Genomic DNA, 15,910 nt, shown 5'->3' with positions numbered 1-15,910 from the left:
GGGGTGGATGGCAAGGCAGCTGTGAGGGGCCCAATTCTTTCTGTGGTAGTGCAGCCACAGCCCCAGCCCCTTACCCACCATCCATCCCAAAGCGCATGTGCCAAGCAAAATGTCACATGTGCCAGGGGTTGCCTACCCCTGCTCTATCATATGTTCTGAGCATGCTCCATCCACACACAGCACTCTTAAAAACTATTTCAGGATCTCTGGACTGTTGCACTGAAAGTCAACAGGACTTAAAGGCTTCTAAATAGCTTAGATTCTTTAAAACTACTATTCTATATCCTATAGAAAGTTACTGCACACCAGCAGTTTTAAATCTGCCTAGTTCCATTAACTTTAATGAAGCTACCTACATTTTCACAAAACCTGAGTATCTGTCATAAGCAGTTGTGAATCTTTATGTTACAGTCTTATTTACATTCATTAAACTTCCCCTTCAGTGGCAGTGACAGTGTTTCCACCCAGGTCAAGGCTTCTTTTTTTTTTTTTTTAGTGTCAGAGCAATGCCTCTCTCAGTAGAGGCACTAACATACCAGTTAACTAGCTTTTACCTTCTCCTTTAAAAAGATACCTCAGAAAGGGTCTGTGTACCAACTCACAAACATACGCCCGAGGAAAGGAGCAAAAGAGACAGTCCACCAAATAATGCTCAATCTTTATTCATGTATTCTGCTCCTAGATGTGGTGTCAGGGTTCAAACAGAGTCAGGGTTCTGATATGGTAGTCCAGTTTCAGCTGCAACATGCCTCCAGGCTTCAGGAGGGTAATAACTTAATTAGGTGTAGATTAGGTCAAAAAGGGAAACTGGTCCCTATACCAGCATATAGGGGACAAAATGATCGCCCCCAGTTTGGATAATTCATTTGGGTGTTGAGGATCTTCACAAAACACAGAAATGAATTCTGACCCAGGGTCTCTGAGTAGGGTGGCCATCACAGTCCAGTTGGCCTCTATCCTTTATTGATAAGAAACCCAATGCCTTTATGTCTTATAGTTTTTTCTTCAAGAGAAAAATAGAGGATGTAAAGGCGTCGGGTTTCATATCAATAGAGGACAGAGGAGAGTAGCAGAAAACTGGAATGTCCTCTATGATGGCCACCCTAGTTCTGAGATGACAATAAAACTGTTTCATAGCATCTATACCATCTTAGAGCCATGTCTTTTGGACTCTCTCAGTCTCAAATACATCTTGCCCCCATGAAGTTTTCATTTTTACAAAGAGAAAGGAGCCCTATGCGACATTCCCAAATCCTGCCTTTCCATTTGTACAGAACTGTGTCCATTCTTGCCCATTTGTAGAGGTCCACTTAATTTGTGGTTTCACAGATTTCACAGAAACCATGAAATCCAGAATTGTCTGCAAAATCCATGAAATCAACAAAAAAAACACCTTAATAAAAAATAAAATGCTGGCTCCCTAGTGGGAGCCAGTGGTCCTCACTGCTGGGAAGGGAAAGCACCAGCTGAAGGGGCAGCACAAAGGGCAGTAGGCAAGATGGCTGCTGCCCCATCATCCCTCCTGCCCCTCCAACAATCAACATCAAGGGGCAGGGTCACACAAAGGGCAACCAGAAATCAAGATGATGGCCACCCCATCATCCCTTCCCACCCCCCACCCCCTGGGGCCTCTCTGCCAATCAGTGCTGAGGGACGGGGCTGCCATGAAATGACTGCAGAATGAGAACTTTATGCCATGATCAACCTGTGAAAATTGGTAAATTCCCCCATGATTTAGGTAGACTCCTACATATAAGCTCACAGAAACAAGGTTCACTTTATGAATGCAGGACTGGTCAGCTTCCTCCACTAGAGTGGTGGTTCTCAACCTTTCTGGACTCAAGGCATCCCTCACTGAACTGAAGGCACCCCTCACTGGATTTGAAACAATCCTCCATAACTTTTGTGAACTGAGTGGCATACAATTTCAAAAATTAACGTATAGATTACAGCGTTTACTTTCTTGCAGAGGGGAATGGCAGTGGGGCTGGGGGATCTTTCAGGCAAGGACAAGCCTCGAACTGTGCTTATCTGTTTAATTTATCTGCTTATCTCGTAACACCTTACTTATATCTCCTCATCTCATGGATCCCTTCAAAATACCCAGAGGCACTTTTGGGTGCCCTGGTTGAGAATCACTGCTTTAGAGGAGGGATTGGCAACATTTTTGGCTGGAGTGCCAAAAACACCCCAACCCTGACCCACGCCTTGACTTTGTATGCCAGGGGCAGACCGTGGGGAGCTGGGAGGGGCCTATCCTCATTGCCACCAGCGGCTGCATATGCACCTCTGGGCAGATGGCAGAGGAGGAGCCAGGGTTGCACTGCTCCAGGCCCCTCCCCTGCCATCCACTCAGAGGTGCATGTACAGTTGCTGCTGGCATGGAGTCCAGCCAGGGCTCTGGAGCCCAGTGCAGCTGTCTGCAGCCTCCCGGCTGCAGCCTGCCCCAGCTTTGGGCATCTTCTGCCAGTCATGAAGCCTGGGCTGCTTGCAGCAGAGCTTGTAGCCTCCCAGTTGCCTTCTGCGAGCAGCCCAGGCTCCATAGCTGGCAGCAGCTGCCCAGAGCCTGGGTCGGCTGTGACGTGTTGAGCAAAATGGCCTTGCGTCCCATGCTCTGGTATGTGTTGGGGGCTGCCAACCCCTGCTTTAGAGGGTAATCTTGGTTTTGTTTAATCAGTGCCTCTGTGGAAGGACTTTGATGTAAACCACCATTTTATTTTCTTTACAAAAATCTTATATTCTCATATTTTGCATATTAATACAGAACCTTTAGTTGCACTTAGTTTGTAGAGAAGATTATCTTCAAGTTCTTTCATCTTCCTCTTATTAAAGGTAACATCTTCCATGAGTTTAATTCGTTCTGCTTCGAGCTCCTATTGTCAAAAACCAGTTGTTAAAATTGCTTATAGATAGTACTAGTGTATTATATTTAAAATACACTTTTCCATATTTCACTTTAGTAGAGTTTAAATTGTATTCTTCAGTTATTTTAAGTTTTCACATTTTGAATGAACGGTATTTGTATAATGATCTTTTATTTATCTGTTTAACCAGTGTTTTTTCTGTGTTCATCCATCTTAAAGTATCTCACTAATGTCTACTGCCAATATGCAATTATTTCTAATGCCAATAGAAAATCCAGAAGTACATATTTCTGTTATTTAAAAAAATCCAATCTGAAACTTAATAAAATGTTCTAAAATGGTTTGTCATTCTTTGCTTGCATTTTCCTTCTTCCAATACTACTAAAAGCAGTGGGATAAACCACAAGTAAGCATCACTGCACTTTGTTCATCTTAACAGCTTACCTGTTTCTCAGTAAGAATTACTCTTCTTAGTAATTGATTTTCAAGTCCCTTCATTGTAACAGTAAAATCAATAACTGATGTTTTAGCATTGATCTCAGGTGTGAAAGCTGGATTGGGTAGTTTTGTAGTAATGTATAGCTTAAATGTATTCATTACATCTATTTCTTTATCACCAACTTTCACCTGTAGAATAAATTAAACAAGTGCTAAACAGAAAAAAAATAATTTACTTTCAATCAATCATGTTAACTGACCACATAATAGACCAAGCAAAAACATGTTAATGTTGGAAATATTAAACAAAGAAGACTATTGGTATATTTAGACCTTATATTTGCTATGAAAATAAAGTTATCTCTGTAATGTTCAAGAACTAAAGGTAGTGGTTAGAGGCCATGGTGAGTTATAAAAGTATTAGCATCTACATACATGGAAAGAGTGCTTTCAGTGTAGAGCTCTATCAGCTTCAAGGGCATTAGACTTAATTCTTGTTGTTATGCATAGCTAATCAGAGGTCAAGTTAAATGCTTAAGTGGTAATGTCAGAAAGTTTAAGCATTGCTCATGATTTCCCTTTTAATGTACAGGTTGGTGGTCCTGGGCTACTTCAGACAATAGTGCAGACTCAATGGAAAGAATCAGGGGGCTGAATCACCTCTTCCTTAAGCAAGTTCCTTCTCCTGTTTTACTACTTCAGATAAAAATGGAAAGGATGAGTAACTGTTTTATATAGATAATTCCCAATAATACCAACAATCTGGTCTATAATCTTTTACCTGTTCTCTTCAGCTTAGTTATGGACACTTAAACTGAAATATAATGAAGACTTAAAATAACCAGATTGGTCTTTTTGGTCTTTAGGATGAAATAGAATGCAGTTATTTTAGTTGGGGATACTTCTGTTTTTCTCTTTTATAACTTATGAAGGTTATTTTCTTGGTCTTCTGACAGTCACAGTGGTAGAGGAGTTGTCAGTGTGGGGAGCATCAGAAGGAAAAATGTGTGCATGAACAAGGTAGATGGACACTTCCAATATATCCTGTGGAAAAATCAAACCTATTGAATAGGTAGTGTGTTGTAGTGTGCTCTTATATTACTAAATGAATGTGAAAGGGCTACACAAGTCATCTGAGTACAAAATTAAGAGATAACACAAGAAGTCTGAGATATTGCTTATTATTAACCAAATAATCATACATCTTAAATTGTTCTTTCTGAGAACATATCAACTGCTTAAAGATCCCATGTCATAATGATCAGCCCTCTGGTACAGACAGACAGATGATGTTCCTTCTGTTGTTAGTGGGTATTGGGAGAATTGCTTATAAATCAACAGAAAGTGCCTCCACCTTTCAATAAGATGAGCACAAATAACTGGTGGACTAGAAACTTCAGGATTGACCCCTGTAATTAAACTCAGATTCTCACACAGCAACATTGTTTATATTACCTCAGAAAATAAAGTTTGCACAATTTAGTACAGATATGGAAGTTAAAGAGAGAAGTATATTATTTATCATGAGCTCTTCTGCTGAGGAACTAACCTTATAAGAGGATCCTGATTTAATGAAATTCTTTTCTAATATATTATCAAGGGCAGGATCCAACTCTTCACCTATATCCTCAATAACAAGTGATCGTCCCAGTGAAAGGCTGTCCTCCAAATGTGTGCGGAAATACTTGTGGTTTAAAGTTGTCACCTTAAAAAGGAAATAATTAATTGGCATAAAGATAAAAGTACTTCTTCAAAGTACTATGTAAAAACTGCAAATCTTTTTGGAAAAATACTTTTTTACTTTTAAAAAACCAATGGATTATGTCTATTTGCTTTACTATAGCAATCTCAAAATGTATGTGGTAAGAAATACTTCTTGTTACAACTACAAAGATAAGTTATAAAAAAAGCTCTGAAGAACAGAAAATGATCCCAGAGATTGGTTGTAGTAAGATAAGAAGTCTTTCACTGCTGGGTGCCCAGAATAAATCTGATACAGATTGTTAACAAATTACTTTTTACTCCTAGACAGCCATTTGGTATTTTCAAACTCAGCAGCTACTTCTCTATTCTGTGCCCTTCATGAAGATTTTCTAGCTGAACCGCAAGGGCTGAAATTTGAATTCAGTCTCAGAGAAATATCAGTAGTTCACTGAAAAATCGTGAGCCATGGTCAGAAATCATAACGTTGGATAAAAATTGTGATTAAAAACAAATATTTTTTTAAAATTGCCCTCTGGGTTTTGAGCCTGTAGGTCATATTTCCAAGTATGGGATGAAGTAGGCTATCACCTATGTGAACAAGTTAATCTCTAATGGCGCTTCTACATGTGACAAAAATGGGCTGTTTTCATAGTTTAACTGCATCATGCTGTACATGGGGAGGGGATTTGAGATTCAAATGAGTTTATTACATTGCAAACTAAACCACATCTACATGTAGTTTAGTTTGCAAAGTAGCTATTTGTAATGTTGCAGCCTTTGACAGCTCATCGCCTCCCCCCCTCCCCACTGCAGGAGAGGGGGCTAAAGGCAGAAGTGGTAAGGGACCTAATTTTTTTTTTTTTCGTGGAGCCCGCCCACCTCTCCCATTGCCAAGGAGGCAAGTTGCTAGCAGGCCCTGAGCTCCAGGGAGCCCCACACCCTCCCTCCACAGCAGCAGTGTCCTCTGGGCAGCATGTGCCCACTAGCAGCTCACCCAGGCAGCCCTGGGCAATGCTGCTGCCACAGAGGGAAAAACCAGGGCTTCCAGCAGCTCACCTCCCGGCCACAGGAGATGTGGGCAGGCTCTGTAGGGAAAAAAAGGATCAAGCCCCTCATCGTAACAGTGATGGAAACCCCTAAATTGAAACAGTGGCTTTTTAGTCATTGCAATTAAAAACCCACTGTTTCAATTTAGGGGACTAAACCCCTGTTACATGTACAAGTGGCTTAAAGTGCCACCGTGCTGCCATGCTTTCTGTCTTACTTCAAACTAACATGACTAACAAGCTCTCTCTGTCTTTCCATAGCAATGAGGCCTAGAAACCTACTGTTCTATTAAATGAAGACTAAAATTCTTACTTATTTTACTTTGGGAGCTGAATCTAGTGGAACAAATATTTGCTTGAAATATATACTAGAAAAACAGCAAATAATAGAAGCCTCATGATGTAACTGTGAAATTTAACGCTGACATTAAAACCGTCAAAAATATAGGCTCTCCTGTCTGAGCTACTTTAGCTAATCTGGCTTGTTACTGTTGTGCATTAGGTTATAATGTCACTGCAATGAAAATTTCTTATGTTCTTTTGCATAAACGGACTTTTTAACTTGATGATTTGGTCTGTAAATCTAGTATTTTAATAGCAATAATTTTGAGGATGGAAACAGACCTCACCTTTCATCACCTTTATACTGCCACAAAAAAATTTACAGTGGCACAAAGGCCAACAAACAGACATCAATCTTCTTGTCATACCACAAATACCCAAAATGTGTGGTTATGACAAAGCTGGTATCAATTCGTGCTGCTATTTAGCAGTGCATGTGCATTTACTTTCTGGTATGAGACACTGGGCAGCCTGGATGGCAATCCAGGGGCTTGAGGGGCCCGATCCCACACACCTTGGGCATTCCCAAATAGGACTGGGATCCTCAAGCAATGGGGGCTTTCCCTGCTTACAGAGATGTGCCTCCAAGAATGTTCAGGGTGCGTCTCTGTAAGCAGGGAAAATCAGGGCTTCCCCACATTCTGAGATACATCCCTGGGATCTCTGGGACACATCTCTGTAAGTGGAAAATGTCAGGGTTTCCTTGCTTACTGAGATGCATCCTGAATATGCCAGAGGCACATCTTTGGAAACAGAGAAACACGGACTTTCCCCACTTACAGAGATGTGCCCTGGAGATTAGTGGGGGCATGTCTCTAAGCAGAGAAAGCTGAACAAGTGCTCCCAAGGCTTGAGGGGCTCAATCCTGCCTGGGAATTCTCAAGGTGTGCAAGACCAGGCCCTTCAGGCACTGGGAGAATGTCCCATTTTCTCATGGCAACAACAGAAGGGACATCAGGTGATGTGTTTTTCACCCAGACATATCCTGGCACAGCTGATCTACTTAATTTGGCAATGTCTATTTCTAACCAGAGTTAGACAGACCCAAGTCCTTGCATCTAGACCTCAATTTACTCCAACAATGACAGATCTATTTATGAATTCCTTCTCTTGCTCCAATTCTACTTACATATCAGTTTTAAATATCTCATCTACCCTTCCAAAGGACTGCATAATTCTGCCTTTGGTCCTATCAATGGATGCACCTCCCCTCCATATGAACTAGTATCTTTGATCCTGAACAAAATGCAATCTTCCTCACTTCAAATATAGCTCAGGTACTGGCAGCAGGAGCTGTGACATGCGAGAGGAGGGGAAGGGTTTGCAACCCAGTCTGAACTGTATGCTGCTGCAACTGTACTATCAGTACTTGAACTAGCTAGTTTAAAGTTTGGAAGACCCCTGCTGTATCTAGTTTCAAGTTAGATTTGGTATTATCTACATAAGCTGCAGTCTCTGCTGTGACTGCAATGTACACATGCTCTAAGGAATAAGGGAAGGCAGAATGAGATACAATCAAGCATATTTCCTTAAAACTTTATTACTCACCTGCAATTCATTACCCTGTTCTTTCTTTTTAATCCATGTTTTCCCTTGAGTTTGTGGATCTATCAAAAGTGGGTACCTAGTTGCTTTAGTAACAATGATACCATTCTGAATTGAGAGTTCATCTCCTGGCAGACCTTGCAGGTTCCACTCACTGATCTGGTAAACAGAAAGAGCATTATTATGGCTTGAACTAAACCTCACTGGGCATATGTACATGTGAAATTAAGGCAGAGCAATAAACTTTGGTACAGTTCATGCTGGAATCAACTGTTCCAGGGCACAGTGCCTACATGTGCACCCAGGACCACAGCACTTTGAGCTGGGTAGGAGCAGTCCCAGTCTGGCAGGGGGTCTGAGGGGTCAGTCCTGGACTCTGGCTGGTGGTGTTGGGTGGCAGAGGAGCTGGCTGGGGCATGAAGGTGCTAAAGTGTAGGGCTAGGGTGCAGGCAGCTCCCACACTTTAGCACTTTCATGCCCCAACCAAACCCTGTCACCATCTACACGCGTGTTTCAGCACATGTAATTACCCCACCATAGGACAGTAGTGTCCCCAGCAGTACCATCCTACAATGGAGTTAATAAATTTACTGCATCCTAATACCAGTGCATGTATAGACTGTGACTCTTTACTATAGAGCTAATTAGTCAACTTGCAGGGAAGTGCATATGTGGATGCACCCACTGAAACTGATGAAGAGAGGTAAAAGAGTGTAACCAAAGCCCTTCATTTTATGGTATGGATAGGCACAAAAAGCAAAGGTACAAGCATTCAAGCAGTTTGTGGCAAAAGAAACCTAATGACTCTACCACAAACACCTAGCTTTACGTAGCAACTTTTCTGTCTTCTATTGCCGCATGTAACACTTGTTCAGTGACACATGGCAGGATGGGGGTCCTGCTGTATTCCACAATTCTCCACTCTCTCTCCCCTGCCCTCCATTGGGGATGGAGGGAGGGAAAGTGGCTAGTTCCCTAATAACCTGCCCAGTGGTGAGCTGTCAGGGAACCCTATGGGGACTCTGCTGTTCCAAGGTCTCAGGCCTCTCCAGGATGGTTCAAGCAGCAACGCCACTGCCCTCAACACCTTGCATGTTCCTAGATCTCCCTGGGACCATGTAAGGGGTGGGGGGGCATAACTCCACAGTTTGAACCATCCTGGAGAGAGACCTGGAACAGTTCAAGCAGCAGTGCCACTGCTCCCCAACCCTTGAACATCCTGGGGATACTTGGTGGACTGCGCAAGTGGTGTGGCGAATGCCTGGGACTGGGGGGGGGGGGGGGGGGGGGGGGCAGTAGTAGGGAAGAAGAGCAGTTCTGATCACCCCTGCCACCCTTACAGGTTATTCACACACAAGGTTATTGTTGGCAGCTGCTGCCTTTCAGCAGCTGCCAGCTGATCACTGACAGCCTATCCCATTCCCCAGCAAGGGAGAGGGCAGGCTGTTAACGATCAGGCTCCCCTGTCAGCAGGGGCCAACCAAAGAGTTGCTCCCTATTACCCCTTAGCTGGAGAACATGTGACTGTAGCTCTCCAACCAGGGAGCTGGAATACCAGTATGGCTCCATTCTCACTATGCTTTTGTGGCACTGGAAATATTTTGTGCTCAAACAGCACAACTGTCTATATCTCTAGACAACTATGAAAAACAAGAGAGGCCTCAAAACAAAACACAGCCTGTAATACTATGTAAAACAAAGACATATTGGAAATTCCTCCAGAGTTTGAGCTAAATGGAAGGAGGGACTTTTCTGCCTACTTCTTTTGAGGATGTTTGTGTATGTAAAGGAGAAGCAAAAATGTAGAAAAGTAGAGAGAAGAGGCTGCAAAGAAGTATTAGATACAGCTTGAACAAGCACCAGGAGTCTAGCTCTGAGTTAAAGCTTTCTGGTCCAAGCACTATGATGATCACCTTTAGTTCTTTAATATATCTCATGAAATCTATCTATACTTTGCTCAGCAATGTAATATCTAATAGGAACCAGTAAGAGCTTTGATATTTTGCTGTGCTATATTGCTAAGTAATTAGAGAAAAACGGATATCAGTGATTATTCTTTAGAATCATAGAAAATTAGAGTTGAGGGGGACCTCAGGAGGTCATCTAGTCCAACCTCCTGCTCAAGGCAGGACCATCCAACTACATTACTCCAGCCAAGGCTTTGTCTAGCCATGGACTTTCCTTTACAAACCTCTAAAGATGGAGATTCCACAACCTCTCTGGGTAACCTGTTCTGGTCCTTTACTATCCTCCTTGTGAAAAACTTCTTCCTAATATCAAACCTACACTTCCCTTGCTGCAATTTGAGACGATTGCTCCTTGTTCTGTCATTTGCCACCACTGAGAACAGTCCAGCTCCATTCTCTCTGAACCACTTTTCAGGTAGTTGAAGTCTGCTATTACATCCCCTGCTCAGTGGGCACATCTATACATGACACTATGGTGACATAGCAACATGCTATAGCAACATAGATTCCTCAGGCAAAACCTGCAGCTACGTCACCATAGCAATGTGTTCCCCCATGTTAGCACATCGTTATGGCGACATAGTGCCTAAAAATAACCGTGTGCGGTGAGCACAGCTCAGTACCAGCTGTTACTGCCCTGTCTTTTAGTACTTCCAAAAGGAAGTACTCAATGATAGCACAGTAACAACAGCATGACAGCAGCATGTGTAGATGCACCCAGATTTCTCTTTTCCACATTAAATAAGCCCAGTTCCCTCAGCCTCTTATGTTAAGTCATATGCCCCAGCCCTTTGAACATTTTCATTACCCACTGCTGAACTCTCCAATTTGTTTACATCCTTTCTTTAATGGGGGGCCCAAAACTGAACACAGTACTCGAGATGTGGCCTGTCCTGTGCTGAAAAGGGGAATAATCACTTCCCTTGATCTGCTGGCAACACTCCTACAACTATAGCCCAGTATGCTGTTAGCTTTCTTGGCAACAAGGGCACACTGTTGGCTCATATTCAGCTTATTGTCCAGTGTAACCCCCAGGTCTTTTTCTGCAGATCTACTACCCAGCCAGTCGGCCCCAACCTGTACCAGTGTATGGAATTGTTCCATCCTAAGTGCAGGACTTTGAACTTGTCCTTATTGAACTTCATGAAATTTCTTTTGGACCAATTCTCCAATTTATCTAGGTCTCTCTGAATCCTAGCCCTACCCTCCAATGTACTCCTCCCAGCTTAGTGTCATCCACACATTAGCTGGGGTGCATTCCATCCCATCTTCCAGGTCACTGATGAAAATATTGGACAAAACTGGTCCCAGAACTGACCCCTGGGGCACTCCACTTGATACTGGCTGCCAACTAGATAAAGCCATTGAATACTATTCTTTCAGCCCAGTGATTCAGCCAGATTTCTATTCACCTTACAGTCCATTCATCTAACCCATACTCCCTCAGCTTACTGGTCAGAATGCTGTGGGAGACTGTCCTAAGTAAACGTTGTTCCAACCTTAAAAACTATTTATAGCAACAGTGGAGATAAAAAATATGAAGAACAGAATTAAGCTTTGTTCATTTGCATGTACATTTTCAGAATGATTTTTCTGGTTATGGTTATTTTTATTTAAAAAGTTGGTGCTCAAACTCAGAAAACTTAAACAAAATGCTGAATGGTCCTTAAAGTGTATAACCCCATAAATCCAGATATCAAAAATCTGGAATTATCAAAAATTCAGCACTTCCCCCTGCTGCTCCCCCCGGCCTCCCAGACGTGGAGGGGGATGCTTGCATGCAGTGGCTGCTGCCACCGTGTACCACCCTGTGCTGGCACTCTGCGTGCAGCTGACACTACCATCCCCACCCCCTTGACCTGCTCCACGACAGACCGCTGCACCTGTTTCAAAAATCTGGCATTTTCAAATTTCCAGCAGGTGCTCGGTCCCAAGCACATCGGATTTATGAGGTTATAATGTATTCTGTTCTTATTAAGTATTAACATCATAATGAAAATGTACATTAAAATTAACTGCATACCAAAACAACAAGATGCTAACTTACCGTTGGTGGATCTACCAACATTGAAATTAGATTCAAGTTTTCAGTAAAAGGGATTTTCCGGATTCTCATCTCTGCTTCCCATAAATCTTTAAGCAAAAGGTTCCGAAAACTTTGATTAAAAGGCCCACAATAGGAAAGGAATCCTGTGCAGAGCAAAACATCTCCCACAAGTCTAGAAAAAGAACAAAACCACAATTAAAACGTACAACTTCCCTGGAGTTGAACAACCACATTTTAAAACATATAAAAAAGACAACTTGGTTTTTGGTTGTAGCTGTGTTGGTCTAAGGACACAGGCAGGAAAGGTTCTTTGGGTAGATGTGATAATCTTTTATTATACCAACTGAGTACTTGGAAAAAAGTTCTTAGCAAGCTTTCAGGCACAGTCACCCTTCTTCAGGCACAGAGAGTCTCTGCTGGTCTGAGACTCCAAGGAACGAGAGAAGCTAAAAGTGTGGCAGGATGTCAGTGAAAATGTAAATAGGTAGAAATTAGAAAAACAACAGGTAAAGCAGGTAAGGGAGGGGAAAGAAAGAAGAGAGAAAACAGCCAAAGGGAGACAACAGCAATAGAATACAAGGTAGAAAAGAGACTGTCTGTGAAAAAGGAAATAGTTGGAAATCAGGAAAGCAGGAACCAGAGAAGCAAAAAGTGTAACAGGATGTCAGTGAAAATATAAATAGGTAGAAATTAGAAAAGCAAAAGGTAAAATAGGGAAGGGAGGGTTAGAAGAAAGCAGGGGGAAAAAAGGCCAAAGGGAAACACCACAGTGATAATAATACAAGCTAAAAAGACACTCTCAGTGAAAAAGGAAATAGTAGGAAATCAGGAAGATAAAAGGCAGAAAAACAGGGGAGAGGAGGGGAGAAAAGGTACAGGAAAAGAAGAATGTAAGAGGTCAGGTCAGGCAGATACCTGCCTGACCTGACCTCTTACATTCTTCTTTTGTTTTTTCTAATTTGTATATTTTGACAGATACAATACCTGTTAATCTGAGCTCTGAACTCTTTACTTTGCTGAGTCCATCTAACTTTCTCTCCACTCAGACCATCTATAAGTGCAGAAGCTGCTTGCATCTTTCTCCTGCACATTTCCGCATCATTCAACAGGTCCTAAAATTGCAAAGTCATTCTAGCTTATTAAACACTCAAGTTCTAAAATTCAAAAGCCTATATTTACAAAATCTATAACAATATTTTTGAGAATACCCAACTGATTGATTCTTGTGTGTAAATGAAAAAAAAGAGAACTGAGGGAGTAGAGACCTGCCTTGGAAGCCCCCACAGATGATTCAAGGCAATGGGCTCTGGATGGATGTACAGCTTTATCAGTGCCTGGTCCCCATGTTTCAAGCCAGGGTCTTTTATTAAAATAAAAAAAATTCCTTTAGGTGAGTTTAAAAACTTTAGAACTAAACCCAGATGAGTAAAATGGTACTGTATTAAAAATGCACATAGTCCCTGAGACAAGAAAGGGGTTAAAAGAGACTGCATTTGCCATTCTAACATTGGCCTAATGCCTGAGAATTCTAATGCTTGTCAAGCAAACATAATTTTTCAGCATACTTTATGTTTATATTGTCTTTTAACTTATTCTGATCTGAATGAATTAGTAAGAACAAATTAGATAACTCTAAAATTTCTGCATGCAAACAATGTTTATATTAATGCAATATTTTTATCTCACCATTTTCTCCTTCATTGCTGCATCAAACTTTGCCTGCACTTTATCCAGCTCAGCTTGTTTCTCATCTAGTGCCTCCTGAGCCTGAGCTAACTCTGCATTAGCTACTTTCAAACGCCCTTCTTGTTTTGCCAAGTTAGCCTTAGAATGAAGAATAATTAGACAATGAGTGAGCATTTATAATCTATTTTAAATCTATTATTTCAATCCTGTTTCACTACTAATCAGTATGGACTTAGGATATGCAACTCTTGTTATCAAATAATCACTGACAGTGTACATTATCTTTATTAAATAAAGAGTATGAATACATATCTTTAAATTATTTCCTTTATCAATTTCATTTAAATCCATTCATTTAAATCTGCAGTCAATAATTATGTAATAATTTACCTTTCTGTTCCCTACTATCCATTTATTTATGCTTTAAAAAGTATTCCAATCTATGAAGATATCAGATAACTTTGTGAACAAGACAGAACTATATAGAAAAGAACCAAGCAGTGGATTGTAAATAATTGATCTGTGACCTTGATTATCTTGGAAATGAGAACCATGACTCAGCTTTATTGTTTAGATCTCTAACTTATTTATTTAATTTGTGTGCTCCACAGTGGTGAATATTTTTGAGCTCAGGAGACCTGCGAGTGATCAGTACCGACATACCTTCTCAGACAGTTAGAAACACAGACCAAGACCAAATAGCCACACAATTACTGCCAAGTATATATTTATATTAATTATATTAAATTAATATATTTATATTAATTTAAAGAATAGACTTTTGATCAGTGTTTTGGATCACTATCCTGCGATACTGTTGCTCTTGTATTATGATACTTCTTTCAATTACAGCAAGTTTGCTGGCTGAAGCTCTGACATTACTGTGCAGATTTTCCCCTACATTTCACTTTACTAAACTTTTGAGAATGAAGTTCTATTAAAATCTCATAAATCTGCAGGCTTCATGAAGGTCCTTGTCAGGTTCTTTCATAGAAACATCAAAAATAATGGTTACTCATCCTACAGTAACTGTGGGCCAATTTGAGCTGTGCAGTAGAGTAACACAAATTATCAGAAGTCTAGAAAAGAAGAAAACAGTTTTTATTGTAGGGCTGCATCCTTTGTTTCAGTTGAAGCCAGCTCTTGAAGAAGTTAAAGTTATGTTAAAGCGCATATCCATAGTGACCTCAGTGTTCCCTTTAATTCCTGAGTGAGTGCAGTGCTGTACCTCTCTAGTTGCTAACAAACTCTATTTGACACCCTCTATAATCACCTGTCTTTGGAGTATTGGATACTTGCTCCCAATAAATGAAGGCTCACTATTCAGAGCAGGAGCGAAGAAACTGTTACTTACCTTTAACCTATATAATCCATAAATATGTATCACTTATGGGACATGTGTGTACATAGAACATTCAAGTCAGAGATGTCTGGTCAGCAGTATGTGTTTAGTGGTGCATGCATGCTGCACGCATACTTCTTAGAGGCAGTAACACTAGCCAGAGGAGTGAGAAAACTACAAACCCAAATGGCAGGCTCCTCCTACTACATTTTCCACATACACACAAAAAGACTTTCACCTAATATGCTACAGTGAGAGTAAATGAACATATGGATGTTAGGTAAGTGTGTGTGAAAGACTAAACCTGAGCCATACATTTCATATCTATATTTTCTAATACACATCAATCTTCTGTAACAGTATTTGAAAAATGCTTAAATTAGTCTGGTGGTCAACACGGAGATGAGATGGTAAGTTCATAATAACCAGGCGGGCAGTTAAATTTTCTGCCTCAGGTATGAAGAGCGGTAGGTGATAAGAAGTCTTTGCAAAGAAAGGATTGTCTCATTGAAAACTTTAATCATTTCTTTAAAGAATCCATTTATCTAGTATTGGTACACCTATGGTGAGCTTGTGGTTTTTAATACTTTTAATACTTTTGCCTGGGAGTTGGTGTGTGTGCTTCTAGAACTCAAAAGGTGTTGTTCTTAAAACTCTGAGGGCAAGGAAATTTCATATGTCTTCTCATTAAAACGATTATAGTTCACAAAGGGAAGATCATCCATGGGAATGCAAGAGGAGTGGTGCCAGGAAGATTTATGTTGTTACTGATTTAGATTCTGTGTCTGCTGTAATGAGGGCATTTTGCAGCAATGTTCTTATGCTTATCTGTGGTTTCAGTAGATAGATTTCTCCCTGGGTCTTTATGGTAATTTATCAATTAACTACAACATCAGATCCAAATTGATAAAACTGTATTTGTCAATTCC

General features: G+C 40.9%; 1 protein-coding gene across 1 annotated transcript in view; it reads right to left on the bottom strand.

The window, feature by feature from the left end:
• DNAH8 (dynein axonemal heavy chain 8) overlaps positions 1–15,910 on the bottom strand; it is a 343,175-nt gene that overhangs the window by 73,207 nt on the left and 254,058 nt on the right. Inside the window, 7 exon segments of the mRNA XM_059716994.1 lie at positions 2,768–2,873; positions 3,309–3,491; positions 4,852–5,007; positions 7,943–8,098; positions 11,954–12,125; positions 12,938–13,065; positions 13,640–13,777. Of these exon segments, the coding sequence (XP_059572977.1) occupies positions 2,768–2,873; positions 3,309–3,491; positions 4,852–5,007; positions 7,943–8,098; positions 11,954–12,125; positions 12,938–13,065; positions 13,640–13,777 (1,039 nt within the window).

This window comes from Alligator mississippiensis, chromosome 1 (genome assembly GCF_030867095.1).
Source record: "Alligator mississippiensis isolate rAllMis1 chromosome 1, rAllMis1, whole genome shotgun sequence".
NCBI lineage: Eukaryota > Metazoa > Chordata > Crocodylia > Alligatoridae > Alligator > Alligator mississippiensis.
The sequence above is the reverse complement of the archived record's forward strand: the minus strand, read 5'-3'. Positions and strand labels throughout refer to the sequence as shown.